This window comes from Thamnophis elegans, chromosome 1 (genome assembly GCF_009769535.1).
Source record: "Thamnophis elegans isolate rThaEle1 chromosome 1, rThaEle1.pri, whole genome shotgun sequence".
Taxonomy (NCBI): domain Eukaryota; kingdom Metazoa; phylum Chordata; class Lepidosauria; order Squamata; family Colubridae; genus Thamnophis; species Thamnophis elegans.
Genome location: NC_045541.1, coordinates 282,278 through 299,893, shown reverse-complemented (window position 1 = coordinate 299,893; position 17,616 = coordinate 282,278). Strand labels below are relative to the sequence as shown.

Here is a 17,616-nt window from a genome sequence, read left to right as displayed (position 1 = left end):
TTCAAGCAAGGGTGGCGCTCTGCTAGCAGTGGGACATCGCGACAGCAGCCACGGATGGGGCGCTTAGGCGAGTTCCCTCGACAGCAAAGCCTGGGCTGCAGGAAGGGACCCCAGCTCTTCTGCACACGGTTTGCCTCTGCTCCTGAGCCGCCTTCTCTGGCTGGGGCCCCTGGAAAAGTGGGGAATAGAAGCAGCCCACTTGTTCACAACAGGAGTATGTGCCAGAGTTGTTGCAGTGCAGCCCGTGGCTCCAGATCATTGTTGTGGAGAGCCTGCAAGCAGAAACGTTGTATTTAGAACCACCCGATGTTTACTGGGACTCGTGGAACCAGGCCAAACCCATCCTGGCCCACTTGCCTCTTCTACATGCAAGCAGGAGACCCAATTCTCTCCCTTTCTGGATGAGCGGGAGGGAATCAGGCCACGGGAGAGACCAAGGCTGCCATCCTCCTCTAAAGCTCCTCTGCTCTCCTCATTTCCAGAGCAAAACTCTCAGCGGCGATAAGGAGGCTTCTGTAGCAGGAGGTCCAAGTAGGCTTCCTTGAGGCCAGCGGACCCCAACCCCAGCCTGGGCCGGCCATGCGGGGAGGGGATGGTCTTATGTGCTCACCCACTATTTGCCTGGCCCAGTTCCCAGCAAGCCGCAAACTGGTTTCGGTCTGTGGACCGGGGGTTGGGGGCCCCTGCTCTATACCATCCCCCTCTGCCGCTTGGCCAATGAAGGAAGTGAGGGGTGGGCTGCATCATCTGCTTTCCTGCCAGCCTCTGGTGGTTCTTGCATTCACCTTGATGCGCTCACATACAACGCGCTTCTCGTTGACTTCGTTCTTCAGCCGCCGGTTGTCCTCTTGCAGCCTCTCTAATAGTTGATGCAGAAGGCTGCGGGAAGGAAGAGGGGTGCAGAGACCCCCTTTGGTTCAGTAACCCCAACCCCCGTGCTCACGGCAGGCTTTTGAAAGGAAAGGTGCCTGGAATTTAAAGGTACCCGTAGCTGTTCTTCAGTCCATCCCAAATTAAGCAGGCACCTGGGGCATCTGATTTCACCAAGGGAGGGTTGGGGGGTGGGTGAAGGACTCCTCCAAATGCTCCCCTCCGCCTCCAGCCTCAAAGAGCAGCTTGGTCTCACTCACTCTCTCTCGCCAGTCAGCTGGGCAATTTGCTTGATCTGCGTTCGGAGCTTGCGGCCCAGCTCCTCATTCATCTGCCTGTAACAAAAGGAGGCGGCTGAGGGAGCAAATGGGAAGACAGGCCTCCCTTTTGCCCCGTGGCAAACTCGGCAGAAGCCTCCCATTCCTCTGCGGTGACCGGGCAACACTCACTTTTGCTCCTTCACCCACTGGCAAAGATCGGCCACCACCAGTTCGCTCTCCTGGTGCAGCCAGCGATGGCCGGCGTGGGATGCCTCCAGGGAGACTCGTAAGGATTCTATCTGGCGGGAGAAGAAGAGAGACCCCTGGGATGGTTGCCAGCTGGATCCAGAGCGCTCCCTCCAAAGGGTCGCCTCCTTTCGGAGCTCTCCCAGTCAGGCCGGCCGAGGGCTCATTTCCCTCCCCAGGCCCTGGTTGCCCTCCTGGGGCCAGGCGGTCCATGGGAGGAAGAGCAGGGTGTCTGGGCTGCAAGGAACCGTGGGGCTGTGGGGAGAGGGCAGCTGGGACCTGCTGGTGCTGGGGAGATAAGCAGGATGGCTTCTAGGCAGCTCGGAGTCTCTGCATGGAGGACAGAGGCGCCCTGCAGCACCCAGCACTGAAGGGGCGGCCGGGCCCACCCCACCCGCCCCCTCCCCAGCCTCAGGCCTCTCTGCCAGCATTGCTCCTGCCAAACAAGGGCAGGCAAAGCGTGCCCCCCCCCCAGAACCCCTCCCCCCCTTCCTTCCCCCTTGGAAGAGAGGCTGGGTGGGGTGGGAGCCCTGGAGAAGCCAGAGCTGCCACTGAGGCTCCTTCTACCGTCAGGACCCAGGGGTTGCCCAGCCATCGGCCCTCTGGGCTCACTCACAGCGGTTGCCTGGTGCTTCAGCTGCAGCCGGGCCTGCCTGAAGTGTCCCTGCAGCAGCCCCAGCACAGCCGTCTGCTTGGTCAGCTGCTCTTGCAGAGAACGGCGCTCTGCCGTCTGCTCCGCCACGGAGGCCTGCAGGGCCCGCCCTCGCCTCTCGGTCTCCTGTAACTGCAGGGAAAGGTGGCCCTCAATCCCAGCCCAGCCCTGTGGCTCCCCAGAGGCCCTGGAGCGTGGCGCAGGTGCCCTCTGGGACAGAGAAACGGCTCTGGCTTCTCCAGGGGGAGGGCATGGTCCCGTCACCTGCTGCCGCAGCATCTCCAACTCCTGCATGGATGCTGCCTGCAAAGGCGGCTGCTTGGACCTGCTCAGCTTCTCCCTCAGCGCCTTCAGCCGTTCTCTGCCAGAGGCTCCTCCCAAGAAGCTAAGAAGAAAGCAGTGAGTCACCCCCCCCAGCCCAAAGGCACGTCCCCTCCCAGCCTGGCCTACTTCAGCCCAGGGAAGAGACCTTTCGTGCTCCAGCTCTGCTCCAGCTAGGCAGCCTCTTCCAAGGAGAAACTCCGGCGGGCAGCCAACATCCCCAAGGCGCTGAAGCTCCAGGTCCCTCTCCACCGCCTGGTCCTGGGCCATCTCCAGTGCTGCGGAGGAGAAGGCTCGGGTAGGAAGGGTGCGGGGGCCCGGGCCCTTGGACTCCCGTAGCCCAGCATGCTTGAGTGGGTGAGCATTATGGGTATGCTGTGTTGCACCAAAAGAAACTGGGAAGCTTTGCCCCATTCCTGCCCCTGTTGGCAACCGATGCTTCAGGAGCACTTACCCGGGGGGGGGGGGGCATTAGAAGAACAGGCTAAGCATCTCTGCATAAGGAAGAATGAAACGATTTCTGCCCATCGGCTGGTGAGCAGGCAAGGAGAAAGATGGGGGAAGGGAAGGAGCAACCCACAAATTGGCCCTCTTGGCCCTTGCCTGATCCACCCTTCCCGACACACCTCGAGCCAGCCTCCTTACCCGCCCTCCTGGGCTGTTCCGGGCTCTCGGGCCTCCTCGGCTGCAGCACTGGAGCCCCACCAGGCCAAGAGGCCTCCCGTGAGGCAGCATTCAAGGGATGGGCCTGGTCCCAGAAGAGGCTGCAATTAGCCCTTTGAAGGAGCTTGTCTGGTTCCTGGATGGCATGGAGAAGAGGGAGGTGAGCGAGTGTCAGGGCACCCCCGCAAAGCCCTGCCCAGCAGGTATCCCTGGGCAGATCAGCAGCCACTCACCCATTCCTTCTGTGCACCCAGCACAGGGTGGCTTTGTTCCTGCAGGCCCTGCGCTGGGCAGGTGTGGTGCTGCAGCTGCCGACTCTGCTCTGGCGCTGGCTCCTGGCACAGGCTCTGCACAGCCAGTTCCAGGCGAGCCAGATCTGAAATGAGGCTCAGTCAACCGGGACCCCTGGCTGCAGCAGGAGGGACTGGCGGAGGGGACCGGAGGGGGGCGGGTCCTCTACCTTTCAAGGTGCTGCTGTTCTGCTCGGCCTCCCTTGCCAGCTGCAGCTTCAGTTCCTGCACAAGGGCCTGGTAGGCCTCCGCCTGCTGCTGCAAACCCTCCTCTTCCGCCTGCTGGAGCTTCTGGGCAAGCCCAACCGAGAAAAAGGGAGCCAGGTTTCTGCTCAGGCTATGGCAGCCCAGCCGCTCACTCCAGCCGGCCAGCACGATCGGTACCTACCTGACGGAGCATCGCCTGGCTGAGCCTCTGTTTCCTGTGCTTTGTGTTGGAGCAGCTGTGAGTCGACTTGTAGGATGCAAACTCTCGGCGCAGGGCGGCCAGGGCTTCCTTTTGCTGCAGCAACTGAGACAGAGCCAGGAGGCCCAAGCGGCCCATTGCCTGTGTGTCTGCTTCCCACCAGACGAGGCAAACCCCACCCCACCCTCAGCAGCCAAGGCCGGGGGGTGTAAATAAGACACTCACGGGAACCCACGGACGATCAGGCTCTCGTGGCACACAGTGCAAGCACCACCAAGATTTCTGTGTCAAAGCCAGGATTTAAATCCTTTTCTCACCACAGACCTGAAGCTTGGCATCTGCTGCGGTTCACACCAGTGTCCGCCCCCGCCCCCCTGGTGCCCCTGGAAAAGGGAAAAGGGCTCTGGCCACTCTCACCTTCCTGTGGCTGGCTGCCAATTGTCCCTGCAGCTCCCGGATGGTCTGCTCTTGCTGGCCTGTGAGCTGCATAGCCCAGCCCATCTCCCGAGCACTCAGCTGCCCAAGGCTGACCTCTGCTTGGCCGCTGCTCCAAAGATTGACCACCTCTTCTTGCAGACGAAGCACCTGGCTCTCTAGCTCACCAACTCGGCCCAGAGCAGCTCGGTACTTCTTCTTATAGAGATCCCGGCTGTTTTCCAGCATATGGACAGAAGCCGCTGCTTGCCTCAACTGCTCCCACGGGTGCCGGTGCCGCTCAGCTTGAAGAGCGCCCTCCCTTTCTGGCTCCTGGGTCAATGCCTTAGACTGTCGGAGCTGTGGAGTAGACAGGGGCAGGGAATATAAGGTGGTGCCTCCCTGGCTTCTGGGAGAAGTAGAAGGGAGTTCTGAAGCTCACCTGGGCCTGGAGAGCCTGGCACTCCTGGAACAGCATCTCCAGGGCCTGAGGCTGTCCGTGCGTCCAGCTCAGGTCACCCTTCTCGTGCTGCAGCTGCTGCACGGCTACCCGGACGCCCCACCACTGCTCTGGGAGGGCAGCCTTGCTTGGACTCTGTGGAAATAGCAACACCCACGATGGAGGTGGGGAGCCTCTTGCCTCTGGAGGGACCACCAAGTTCCTCCTCCCTGGGCAACCAGAAAGGCTCTCACCTTGGCATCACCACCTCCCACCTGGCTGAAAATCACCTGAATGCACAGGTAGAAGCCCATCATGCAGGGCTGCAGAGGCTACCTGGAGAAAGGGAGGAGGAGGAACGTTTGTCCAGTGGATGGAAATCTGGCAAGGAAAACCCAGGGCCTCTCCTGAAGCCCACCGGAAGGTCCATCCAAACAATTGGTCCTGAACAAGTGTATGGAAGAGACCCAAACCCATAAAGCTGAGAAATAGTAACCCGTCTACAGACGCAGTCTGGAAAGCTGCTCCCCTGGCTGAGAGCCGGCCTTGCAAGAGGGGAGGCTCTCCGGGGATGAAAGCTGTTGAGGCTGGGGGCCTCTTGGTGTAGCCCTTCTTCTGAACTGCTCCAGAATAATGCCACCAGGGAGGTCAAGAACGACACTTGTGGCATGGCTCGCTCAGGGTAGCCTGGTCAGATTTGGCTGGTGCTCCGATTGCCCCCCCCCCCCCCTGCTCTGCTGAGGCTGACCCTCTCTTGATGACCAGGGCCTGCCTGGCCCAGGAGAAACCAAGACACCCGAGGAAGCAAGCACCAGTCCTCCTGGACATGGGCCGCGACAGGCATCCAGACTGAGCCTGGGCAACACTTTTGGATCTGCAAGGAGGCTGTTTGCTTCCCGTGGAAGGCCCAGGAGGAACCCCCAATGCCTGAGGAGGGGGTCAGCTGGTCCCTCCCGGTCTCCCTCCCCTTTCCTTCCAGGCATGGGCTGATGGGGAGGTAGCAACTTTCCTGGCTGGGAGAGATCTTTCCTTCTGGGCTCCTGGGAGCCTTATTAATCCTCGGGGTTTGTGGGACGGAAGTGCTGAGACCCAACAACCAGGACAGGGATTTTTCCAGCAAAACCGCCGGTCAGAAACAGTGAAATCAGCCATGCTGCTGCCACCACCTTTTTCTCAGTGAAGGAACTGAAACCCTCCTGAGCCTCTCGTTGCTGGGCCAAACTGTGGCTGCCTTCAGGCTGCCTTGCAGTTGCCAACCATGCCTTGGAGAAGCCGCCCGCTAGCTGGCGCTATGGAGGCAAAAGCTGCTACCACATCGTAACTGCCTGCCTGCCTGCTCAAGCCAACCAAGAGCCGGGGGGGGGGAGGGGGAGGGGGGTCCTGGGGCTCAGACGGTCCTGCAAACAGGAGGCAACAGAGTGAAGGGCTTGGCCCGGAGTGTCACCCAAGGGCTGGAGGCAAAAATGGGGGGAGGGGGCTTAGATATTCTGCTTATCTGCATGGAGGGGGTGGAGGTGCTGCCCCCGTCCCCCATTCCACGGCTCTGCCTGGCCATGCTCCTTCTCTGGAAACCGTGTCAGATTTGGCCGTCTCTGGGCTTCAGTGCAAATGGCTTCGCTCTGCCGTGTAAAGAGATTGGCAGCCAACCTTCTCCCAGGATGTGGCTCCTTTCCTAGCATTAAAGCCAGGCAAGCAGGAGTCCCCTTCCAGGGGGGGGGGGGCAAATGGGGCTCCCCTTTCCCTGGTACTGACCCGGGAGGGGGAGGCTTGCCATTTTTAGTGCTGTAAGCTGCCCATTGTCAGAAGGGGGAGCTGAATGAATGAACGAACAAATGAACGGACGCATGAATGAACGAATGAAACGCCACTAAGCAGCCCCTGGAGGGAGCCGGGTTTTCCAGGCCTGGCTAAGTGGCCACTGAAGCAGCACTTGCTGGTGGAACTGAGGATGATGACTTCCGATGGCTTCCCCATTGCTGAAGGATGAGAAGACTCTTTTCTCAATATCTGGTTTCTGCAAACTCTTTCCGAAACAAACTTGGCTTGATATCAGCTCAGCACTTTGCTCAAAAATAAGCCTCAAGCAGAAGGAAGTGGGGGGCCCCCGAAATTGGCGTCCGCTGGCGAATAGAACCGTTTGCCATACTCCACCCCCGAGGCAGGCGCTTTGGTGCCTGAAAGGCACAGACCTTATTAACATTCATCTCCAACATCATTAAGATGTTTCCTGGAAAATTAATTGAGATACTCATTAAAAATAAATTAAGAAAAATGTGTTGTAGAGTGCTCGCTCTGAGCTCGTAAATCACAGCTCAAAGCTTTGGGTGGCTGTGCAGACAATTAACGTGGGCCAATTTGTTTTACTCTGAAAATGAGAAAGCAGACAGGAAGATTAGATTAGGGCTCTCTGTCTAGCGTATTTTAGGACAGAACGGGAACACGGTGGGATGTCAAAAGCCTGCCAGGTCCCTGTCTCAGAGGCACTGACAAACTGGGTCTCCACATCAAGGAACGGGCAAAATTCTTCCCCTCTTGCAAACTGTCCTCGCTCCGCTGGCAGGTGGGACTAGCAGCATGTTGGCTGGAGGAAAGTGCCGCCCTGGAGAGGGCAGAATACCTTGAGTCGGAAGGGGCCTTGGAGGTCTTCTAGTCCAAGCCAGGGATGCCTCCATAAGCCCTTCCCAACCTCTGGTTCCGACCATGGAACCTGGCCACATTTGCACCATCTGATTATTTTTCAAAGAGACCCCAGAGACTGATCGACTTTTGCTCCAGCAGGAGACCATTGGAAAAACTGTACCCTTGTCCCTGTCAATCACGGGTGGTACATTGGCTGGCAAAACCTCTCTCCTTCAAAGCTTTTCCAGAAAGGAAGCCAGAGTTTTGCAGCATCTGAAGCACATCTCAGCATCCCTCAGCGCCACGTGCCCAGCTTCCCCGAGACGAGCAAGGGCTCGGGATCTTCTGCAGGCTCCCTGCCTTTGCTCCGGCAGGGGCCCTCTCCCACTGGAGCTGGGGCAGCGGCCAAGTGCCCATCCACCGGGCCTGTCCAACCAGCCATGCTGGAGGCCTGCAGCTCTGCAGGAGGGCAGCAGGGGGAGCCCCCCGCCTGCCTCTGTGTCTTCTCTCCCTCTTCCCCCCCCCCCCCGTCCGCCGCCCCCCCATCCACCCCCAAATGGCAGCTCTGAAAATACACCTTGATTACTAGGCGTTAGAAGCAGCTCATGGCACGGTGGCAGCCTGGCAGAAGGCAAATGCACTAAGTGTCTCTTTCAGAGCCCTTAAAGCCCCTTCCTTCTGCCAAGAGCCACCATTATCTGCTCTCTGAGGCGGAAGGGAAAGGGTTACGCAGTGGGAGGGGGGCACCTATGGGGTCAACTCGCAGGACTGATGGGAGAAGGGAAGAGAGGGGGCAGATGCCACGGGGGGGAGCTCCTAGCTTGCCCCAGCTGTCTCCACTGCCACCGAGGGTCCTCCACAAAGCAGCTGGAGAAAGGGGGAGGGAGGAGAGGGAAGGGAGGAGGGAAGGAGGGAGAGGGATGCCTCTCTTGGGCCTATGGGCAGGAGGGCCGTCCAAGTGACGGTCGCTGTGGAGGGTGAGGTTTCATGGGTGCAACTTCCTTCCCCTTCCCAAGGTTGCTCCCACTCTTTCCGTCCCCCACTGCATTCCCTCCCTCAGGGAGAGGAAGATCCCAATGGGCATCCAGCGCAAGGCCAGCTCCGGAGCAAGCACAAAGTCGCCTCTTTAACCAACGCCATCGCTGGAGCATTCGAGTATCCCAGAAAGGGGCAGGGCAGGAAGGGGCCACTCCGGGCCCAAGGGCTGGCCAGTAGCCAAGAGCACAGAGGGGCCCCCGTGAGAGGGACGGCTGGCGGCTGCTTTCTGCCGGGCGCCAGGGACAGGAGGAGTGGGTAAAGCCGTTAGTGCAGGGGTCCTCAAACTTTTAAACAAGGGGCCAATTCATGGTCCCTCAGACTGTTGGGGGGCCGGACCGGCTGCGTAGGCGTGGCCAGATGGTCATGTGACTGGGTCGGCGTGGCCAATTGAACAGTCCATTGAGCAATGAACACAAATTAAACTTTAATCTGTTTTGCTCCTGGGGTGTTTTATTTGCTTTTGTTTGCATGTTGCTCCTTTTGGTTGACTTTTCTTTTTCCTAGATCAGTTATTTAGGAGTCTAGTGGTCAATTTCAGTTTTGAAGCAATTCTTCTCAGACCCAAGGAGCTTGAGAAGTCTCTGTCTCTCCCTCCCTCCCTCCCTAACTATCCCTCTCTATCTATCTTCTGGAGGCAGGGGAGGCCCGTTTTTCACCCCCCTCCCACCTCCAGAAGCATTCTGCAGGCCAAAACCAGGCAAACCCGGCTCATTTCTTTGGCCAAAAATGGGCCTCATTTCTGGGGAGAGGCTGTAGTGGGGGGGAATTGCTAACCAATGTGGCCGGGGACTCAGAAAGAGCCACAGAAGTGTCAGAGTTGGGGGCAGGGCCAACACTGAAAGAACAAATTATTGAACCTCAATATGTCCCAGGATTTAAAGTAGCCGAAGGAAGGGGAAATGGCGGAGGGAGGCCTCTGCTCCAAAGGAACGCCCAAGTTCACGTGCTGGAGAGCACAAGCGGTGGCCCCAAGCCAGCAGTCTTCCTCTCTCATCCAAACAAGGGTGGCTCTAGGAAAGGCCCTATCCTTGCCAGCTGCTGCTGCTGCTGCCCTGAAAAGGGGGAGGCGGGCATCCCCAGCGGGCACCTGCCTACCCAGGGTCTCCCGTTAACGCTTCTTCTGGGGTACCTGGGGCAAAGAGCTGCCCCCTCCTCCCGCCAGAGACTCCCATGGCCCCGTCTGGGGAAAGGCCAGGCCAGTTGGGCAGAAAAGCCAGCTCCACATCCCTTGCCCAAAGCGGCTTTCCTGACCTGGCTCACGGCTGTCCTCCTAGTAAGGCAAGAAGAACAACATGGGGGCAGGGAACCAACCATTCTCTCTCTCCCTGCTTTCTCACAGCCAGCCTGGCTTCCAAAGCTATGTGTGAATGGCCTTTAGAGCTGCACATTCAAGGCAGAGAAGCCGGACAGCCTCCCCCAGTGGGCCCTGGCCGTGTGCTGGCTGGCCTGGTCCGCAAGGCAGCCTTTGAGCTGGAAGGATGGGCTCTGCTTTCCGGTCACGCGGGAAGAAGGGATTTCCCCTGCATTGGGCAACCAAAGGGTTTTTCTCTGGTGCTTTTCGGAGTAGAGAGAGGAGGATTTGAAAGGCTGCCTCTCCCAGAGCAGCTGCCTTACCTGCAGCCAGGTGTCTTGGAACCCTGACCACACGCTCTGCCCTTCCACCGAATCCCCATGCAGTTTGACTTGCTCCTGTCCCATCAGATGAGCCCTTTCCATCTGCATCTCCAGGTTCCTCTTGCAATCTTTCCGGCTGGCCGCCAGTTTTCCAGCCTGAGGAAAGGCAGAAAAGGGGTTACACTAGAAGCCCCGGATTCCTTCTGCCCTTATCTGCATGGCAGCCTCCTTGGAGGAGACACCGCTGAGCAGAAGCTAAAGTGCAGGGACAGAGAGGAGGCAGGCAAGAGACCAGCCTCAGACAGAGAACCAAGGGCCAAACTTCAGAATCTCCCCACCTCGTTGGTTAAAGACTTGTAAAACTTTGGCAGCCAACCTGGGAACCAGAGCTGAACTTGGTCCCCTTCCCTGTAATAAAGGCCTGGGGCCGGGCAGGGGGCTTTCAGCCAGGACGGATACCAAGTCTCTTACAGACAGACCCGGCTTCTGCCGCTCGAGGCTAAGGCTCTAGGGAAGTGGCCAGCAAAATCCGGGCAGAGGCCAGTGCAGCTCATGTGGCAATCCCAAGTCACAGGTCTCCTGTCTCTTTCAGTGGCTCGTCTGATGCCCCCCTCCCCCGGTTCATCTCTCTCCTGATCCATCCCAACCAGAATCCCCCCCCCCCCCCCCCCCGGCCGGGGTTGATGATCCTTGGTAGAGAAATCTATTTTCTCTTATCCATTTCATTTGCATCTTCTAACTCCTGTTCAGACTTTTGCCTATTTCTGTTTTCTCAAAAAAGGAGCAGAGGGATGTGTCCGTATGGACAGCTACCCTCCCTGATTAAAGCACAGTGAGCCTCTTCCAGCAGGCCTGGAGGGATCAGAGAGCCGACGCATGGACAAGGAGGACACCAGCAGAGAGACCCCATGCGGGAAGAAACGCCCAGCTGACAGCCAGAGCTGGCCAGGAACTCCAGGTAGCAGGAGGTTGAAGCAGAGGGCTAGGAGAACGGATGGGCGCCTGCCAGTTAAAGGAGGTGCTCCAAAGACCCTCATAAAAAGGGCAGCTGGACAAGCCCCCCAAAGGCAACCCATGCTAGGAAGAGTTTTTCGGCTTGCAGAGGCTTCCCCAGAGTTCTGCCTCACCCTCTCTGGCTTCCGGCCCCCGGCTCTTCCAGTGAAGAAGGCTTGGCTCAAGGCCAGAGAGCAGCCGAGATGGGCTGCGCTCCCTCCCACAGCAGCCAGTTCTTTCCACCGGAAGCAAGCAGTCCGATTTCACATATTTAGCAGCCTAATCAGAGATTTCGCAAGGATTTCTCACCCTTTGCTGCTGGGTTGGGAATGGCTGTTTTTGGCACTGAGCTCCTAGCCCGAAGAAAGGCCCAGGGACCCCCCCCCCATGCCAAGCAGAGCAGGAACGAGGGGTTTCTGGCATAACGCATCCCACAGGCCCTTGGAGCTGGGCTGTGCCTGGGACGGCCCTTGGGAGCGGCTTCCAGAGGGAGGCCGTTGCGGGCTGCCACCTTCCCAGACTCCCCATTGGCCGTGGGGCGCCTGTCAGGCTCTGCTTCCTGCTGATCCAACGCCTCACCCTGCCCGGCCGATTCCTGGCCTGTGAGAGGGACCCTCAAGAGCCCCTAGAGAGCTCCGGAGTGGCCCTTCCGGCCTGCAGCCTCGGCCCCCAGCAGAGGGGCTCACCTCTCACCAGGCCTTTGCCTGATGTACGTGGCAGGTTGGATCCATGGCCGCAGCAGGTTTTTTTAAATACACAAAATGAAATTAAAGGGCTAAAGGGAAGCATGGAAGCTAAGCCCATTTCTGCCTTTTGATGGAAAGATCAGCTGAAAGGCTTGGCTCTTCCCAGCAGCTCTGCTTCCCAATCAAGGGACCCCAGGAAGGAACTGCCCCCCCCCGCCTTGCCTCGCCCCCTACAGAGCCTGGAAGCAGCCCGGCTGAAGGGGGCTCAGAGCCCCTCGGTGCCTCTCCGGAAGCTCTGGCTCTCCAGAAGAGGTTGCAGGGTTACTCTTAACCAGGGATGACCAGGCTGCCCCCTCCCTCAGCACCGAGGGGGGCATGGGCGGGGTCCTCCCGGTCCTTCCACATCAACTGGATGGTGCCAACCGGTTGATAGACACACGCCTGTCATTTTTCAGCTTTAAAAATCAATTAATCTGCATGTTAATTAAAGCCAAGCTGGGAGGAGGAGGAGGAGGAGGAGGGAAAGAAGAGGGAAGGAGGGAGCAAGGCGCAGAGGGCGGGTGGATGGCGGGATGGCAAACTCATTGGCACAGTGCCATCCAGTCAGTGACAACGCCACACTTGCGTGTGATAGCAAGAGTGGCTGGGCAGAGGAGCTCTGCCTCCTGCATTCTGGCCAGCCCAAAGGAAGCTGCCCAGGGAGGCTGCTCCGAGCAGGTAGCCCTGGGCACAGGAAGACACTCTCGGCTTTCTCTCCGCTCCCGAGAGCCCATCCGTGGCACCATCAGGTCCCCCCCCCACCATCATCCCCACCCTCCTCTTCAGCATCCTGTGCGGTGGAGTCAGCACAACAGAAGACAAAGGCTGCCATCTCTGCCCCCTCGGGAACGGCAGGGGAGGAGCAGCAGCCCTGCCCGTTTGCCTCTCCAGCCGCGTTGGGGCGCCTGGGCACCAGTTGCAGTGGGCAAAATGCCAGCAGCTGCCTTCCTCAAAGCTTTCAATCTGGCACTAAAGAGACAAAGATCCCAAATTTGCACCAAGGCAGCCGACGTCGATGGAAAACCGCCGCTAACTCTCAGGTGTGGCACTTTCTCTGATGACGACGATCGGCCAACCGTCTAGCAGGAAAAAGGCCGCCGTGCCCACAAGGAAAGGCTCTACGGAGGAAAAGAGCTTTGGGCGAAGGACGCTGCTCAGATTGGCAGGAGCGCCAGCGTGGACACGGGGGGCACGAAGAAGACACGCGGAAGAGGTAGGTACAAGACAGACTCGGCTGCATCCCCCCATGCGTTTGGAAGAGGAGGGAGGGGTTTCCATGGGAGAAGGGCTGCCTGTACGGAGGGATGGCTGCCTGTGACTCCTTTTCATCCACGCCGGGGAGATTTTAAAAAGGCTCCCACCCACCCTGCAGCGACCGCCAGGCAAGGCTCTTGCCAGGGAGAGGGATGGGGCTCCAGCAAGGCCAGTGCGACATCCTCCATGAAGGGGAGGAAGAAGGCTGTTCAAATCTGCCCCAGGAAAAAGGCAGAGCGAAATGGAAAGTGCTCACGTCAGAGAGGGGAGGCCCAGCCCCACCCATGGCGAGGTTTCTGAAGACACCCGCTCAATCGGGCCGCTTGTGCTGCTGTCAAGCCCTGAGCCCAGAACCCCCTTGGAAACGGAACCCCCAAAATAACATTAGGCCAGAGGAAGATTACTTAGCTCTCCTCTTAGCAGGAATGTGCCCTGCTCCCACTGAAGGAAGCACGGGGGAGAGAAAAGACCAGCATGGGCAGAATCTCTGTGGCACTGCCAAGCGGGGGGGGGGGCTCTCTCTCCTGCCTGGAGGATTACAAAAGAGACGTGGATAAGGACAGGCAGGCGGGCAGGAGGAGCATCGGCTCTCTCCTTCTCCTTCCTCCAGTCCGCTCCTCAGGGCTCCTGCCAGCCGTGGGCTCTCCTGGGGTCCGCCGAGGGGCTCCAGGAGGAGTTAGGGCTGTCCTCCAGTGCAGAAGGGCTGCTCACCCCCATCCCTCCTGCAGCAGAAGGCTTCTCATTTACAGCTCATTAACGCAAGACAAGCAATTTGTGGAGGCACAGGGCAGCAGCGACCCCCCCCCCCATACCACAACCCCCCCCCCTTTGGCACGTGAGCGGCGGATGAAGCCACGTCGTCATCCTGCTGCAGCAGGCCGTGTCCCCAGGGCCAGCACTGGGAGCCTCCCGCCTTCCGAAGGAAGAGTGGGAAGCCACAGCAAAGCAGGTGCCCTGGGCGTATCCTTCCTTCTTGGCCCTGCTTGGCAACCCCATTTCAGGCTCCGTCCCAGAGGGGGCTCGGGGGAGCAGAACTGCCCCTGTGCCTGGCTCCTTCTGGCAACAAAGCCCCCCCCCCCCCCCCGGCTGGAGAGCTCCAGAGAAGGGGGGGTGGGGGCTGGGCTGAGCAAAGGCAGCTCCTGGCCTCCTTTCAGGCCTACCCAGAGGTCGCTGTTGCTCTCCTGAAAGCTGCTCGAGCCGGAGGGCTCCAGGGGGAACAAAGACAACAGCTTCGGGGAGAGGCAACCGCAGGAATGTGGGCCTGTCCTCTCCCTACACCCCACATGGGCAGGGAAGAGACGGCCACCTGTAAGACCCCTGGGCTCAGACCGACTCTCCAATGGAGCCGATTCCCTCTCAATGGGGGGAGAACCCCCCCCCCCGCGGCTCCCTGCTGGCAAATGCTCCCCCCAGGTGGGGGAGGGGGAAAATCAAATGGTATCCGCTGCTGCCTCCCCCCCCCCCCCCAAGTTTGGTTCCACACTGGCACTAAAGGATGAAAGAGCAGCTTTGGTGGAGAAAGCGGGAGAAGAGCCGGAAGGGACCTTGGAGGTCTTCTAGCCCAGCCCCCACGCATTCTGGACCAAGGGCTGTCCTCCAGCCCCTTAGGAGCCTTCAGTGAGGGAGGCAACCGATCCCACGGTTCCTGTTGTCCCTGTGGGGAGAGTCCCAGGCTGGGTCTCTCTCGTGTCTGGCCCAGAAAGGTTCGCAGGCAGCCGGCCTCAGGGCCTCAGGGCCAGCAGAGACGCCTGCTTGGACCTTGGCCTCCCTGGGCCCTTTCACGCTTGTATTAAACAGCCAGGGGTCCTCAAGCTTTTTGAACTGGGGGCCGATTGACGGTCTCTCACACTCTTGGTGTGGCCAGGCCGGCTGGGTGGGCGTGGCTAGATGGTCATGTGGCTGGGTGGGTGTGGCCAATTTAGCACTCCATTTTGCCTTTGTCCTTGCTCAACCCAAGGAATCTGTTTACTTAAGACCCCCAACCCCTTTTCCAGCAACAGTCTCTATTACAACCTGCCTTTGTGTGTGTGGGGTCTGGCTCAGGGCCTCGTCATCCTACCAACTTCCCTGCTCTTCCCTCCCAAGCAGAAGGTGGACCCAGCCACCCACTTCCAATTAATACGGTCACTTCCTGGCTTCTCCCTGACCCCATGCAACCCCCTGGGTGTCCCTGGGAACAGCCAAGGGGCCCCTGCTGTGACCAGTGGTCCTTCCCATGCGGCTGTCCTATAAAGAACCTCTCTAAAGGATTCCAAGCCAGCCGTTGAAAAGGAGCGCTCTGTCCCCCCCCCACCCACCTGGAGAGCCTCCTTATTCATTCTGCTTTTGAGATCAGCAAGGGGCGGTCCTAGTGCTTCTGTTGCCCTGGCAACACACTCCTGTAAAATACAGATTATGAAAGCGCATATTATTCAGCTGCTGCCTGAGTAGACTGGCGTTTCCGAATTCCTTATCAGAAGAATTAACGAGGCAAATTGCAGGTTTCCCAGTCTCCTTGCAAGGTTCCTCCGGCGCCCGTTGAGGATGGAGGGAGGAGCAATTCCTCAGTCCCTGAAGATGAGCCCACCTCTCCAGCAGATTCAGAAGCAGGAAGAGGGCAGGCCACCCCGGCCCAGCCACCTGCAACCTGCAGAGGAGCTCCCCCTTGACACTCGGGAACCAGAGACCTAGGAGCTCCATCCCATTGGGAAGTTGTGCGAGCGTCCTGCTCCTTGCTTGCCCGTTGGTGAGCTGGCTCCTGCCCTCCCCCGTGGGGGGCTAAGCCAGGCCTGGGAAGAGCAGGCCTCAAACAGCCTCAAGCGCTTGAGAGCCAGGACCAGGAATGAGGAGGAGAAAGGCTGCCCCCCCCCCCCTTTCCAGCTCAGTCACCTCGAATCCTTCCAGCTCTTTCTTTAGAGGGCCCTTTGGGAGGGAGGCACAAGATCTTCCCGAGCACAGAGAGCGTCCGGAGAAGCTTAGAGGGAAGTGCCGCTGCTGCGCTCGGACTCACTCACTGTGCAGAGGGAATTCTGGGGCTTCAGGCCAAGTGAGAGGAAGGAAGGTGGAGGCACCCAGCTGAAGCCACAATGGGAGTGACGGTGGCGGCTGGGGAGAGGGAGAGCGTCTCTTCAGAGACCCTCTCCCAGGCAGCAACAGCCCCAACTACCACTCCATGCCCCCCCCCAAGGCAGGACAGTAAGAAAAAGCAGATGATCAAGCAAAGGGAGAGGCTCTGCAGTGCAGTGCAAAGGCCCACGGATGCCATGGTAACCCTCAGAAGAACCTCCAAAGCACAGGGCAATGGCCAAGGAGACAGGGAGACAGGAAGCAGGGAAGAACCATCCTGTAGAATTAGAGGAAGGTGGGGGGTCACACCTGCCAGTCATGTATGCCTGCAGCCTGGATGGAAAGACTAAGCTGGCCAGGCCTCTGCCCTCTCAGCTCCTCAAGGCCTGGGCTGGGCATGGAAGGGCCCGGAAGTCCCCAGCCCAGCGCTGCAATTCTAGAGCAGCCCCTCCCCCCTCCTTACTGGAGTTCTGGCAATTGTTCCCCCTCCACCCTTTCAGAAGTGGGAGAAGTAGATTTGTTCCAATGGATTTGTCCACTGAATCCGACTTTTAATCCGTTGGGCAAAAAGATACGCAATCTCCAATCCCAGCCTTTCCTTGATTTCTTCTTTGTTTACAAAATCTGAATATTATCTTCACTAAAAACATGGAAGTAGTTGACATACTACATATATATATATGTATCGTGCTACCTAATAAAATACCTATATAAAATGATAAAGCAGCAGTTCTCATTTCCTTTACTTTTGGAAAAATAGCATTGATCTAGTAAGATTCTTTGACAGTGGAAGGGCAAAGGTTCTGGAAGAGAAAAGACAGCCAAGCAGAGAGCAAGAATCCTCTTTCGATGGAGAGAGAGAGAGAAAAAAGCTGCCGGTATCTAAGATAAACAACCATTAAACTTTTAGAACAAGCAAAGACCAGAACACGGAATGGGAATGAAAACTGAAGGAGGCCGAGTGGAAGGACAGCCACGGCCACACGGGAAACGTTTTCCTGGGGATCACAGAGAAAGACCCACCATGACCAACCTCCAGCTTAAAAGGGAGCTCCTTACGCTGAGGGCGACGGGGGCGTCCTCCCAGGCCAACGGTGTGTCCCGTGAGGCACAACTGCAAATGCGGGGAGACCGGCGCCGGTTCCTAGGGGGGCAGAGGGGCCTGTGGGGCAGCCAAGGCCGCCCCTTTCCTTGGGAGCCGTTGGGACGAAGGGAGGGAGTCAAAGGGTTCCCTCATCCCCTTTCGCGCACGCGGAGCTCCCTCGCCAGCAGCAGGAGGTTCCCCCCACAGGCCCACGTGGGCCTCCTTCCGAGGGGGGGGGGGGAGGCGGGGAGGGGGGGCCTTCAGGCGCTCCGGCTCTCTCAGGGCAGGCGACGTTGCCCAGAAGCCCTGGCCTCCGCCGTCGCCTCCTGGCCTCTGCAGGGGAGCCTCCAGAAGGGCTCCCGGCCCCGGTTGCCGCCGCCTGGAGGCCCAGATTCCGCCCTCGGAGGAAGCGCAGCGCGTGGTCACCGGGGGCTTCTGCAGCGCCAGCGGGGCCCTCCGGGGCTGGGGGGGGCCGCTGCCGGAGTACGGAGCCCGAGCGGAGCCGCTCAGCCACCCACAGCCGCGCTGCGCCAGAGGCCGCCCCCGCCACCACCGGAGCTCCGGCCCAGGAGGAGAAGCCGGGGCGGCCATGGCGGACGCGGGCGGGGAGCCGAGCTCGGGGCCTACCTGCGCCCGCGCAGCCTCGGCCTTCGGACGGCTTCCCCGGCGCCCTCGGGCCCTGG

The 17,616-nt window shown here is 59.2% G+C and overlaps 1 protein-coding gene across 8 annotated transcripts; it reads right to left on the bottom strand.

Moving 5' to 3' along the window:
- Positions 1–66: 66 nt before the first annotated feature.
- On the bottom strand, positions 67–17,540 carry PMFBP1 (polyamine modulated factor 1 binding protein 1). 8 transcript variants are annotated; one of them, XM_032209956.1, is made up of 15 exons: positions 15,102–16,884; positions 9,833–9,988; positions 4,565–4,717; positions 4,126–4,482; positions 3,691–3,813; positions 3,473–3,593; positions 3,246–3,388; positions 2,995–3,148; positions 2,498–2,627; positions 2,293–2,413; positions 1,993–2,160; positions 1,320–1,429; positions 1,131–1,205; positions 786–879; positions 67–272 (listed from the first exon to the last, which is right to left on the bottom strand). In XM_032209956.1, exons 1-15 carry the CDS (start codon positions 15,120–15,122, stop codon positions 204–206), a joined length of 1,995 nt encoding a protein of 664 aa, XP_032065847.1. In that variant the 5' UTR covers positions 15,123–16,884; the 3' UTR covers positions 67–203. The 8 variants fall into 8 exon arrangements, with proteins under 8 accessions (XP_032065847.1, XP_032065839.1, XP_032065830.1 ...); XM_032209948.1 differs by lacking the exon at positions 15,102–16,884 and adding an exon at positions 16,909–17,540 and having other exon boundaries at positions 2,293–2,627; XM_032209939.1 differs by having other exon boundaries at positions 1,993–2,154; positions 2,293–2,627; positions 15,102–16,885.
- Between the last annotated feature and the right edge of the window lie 76 nt (positions 17,541–17,616).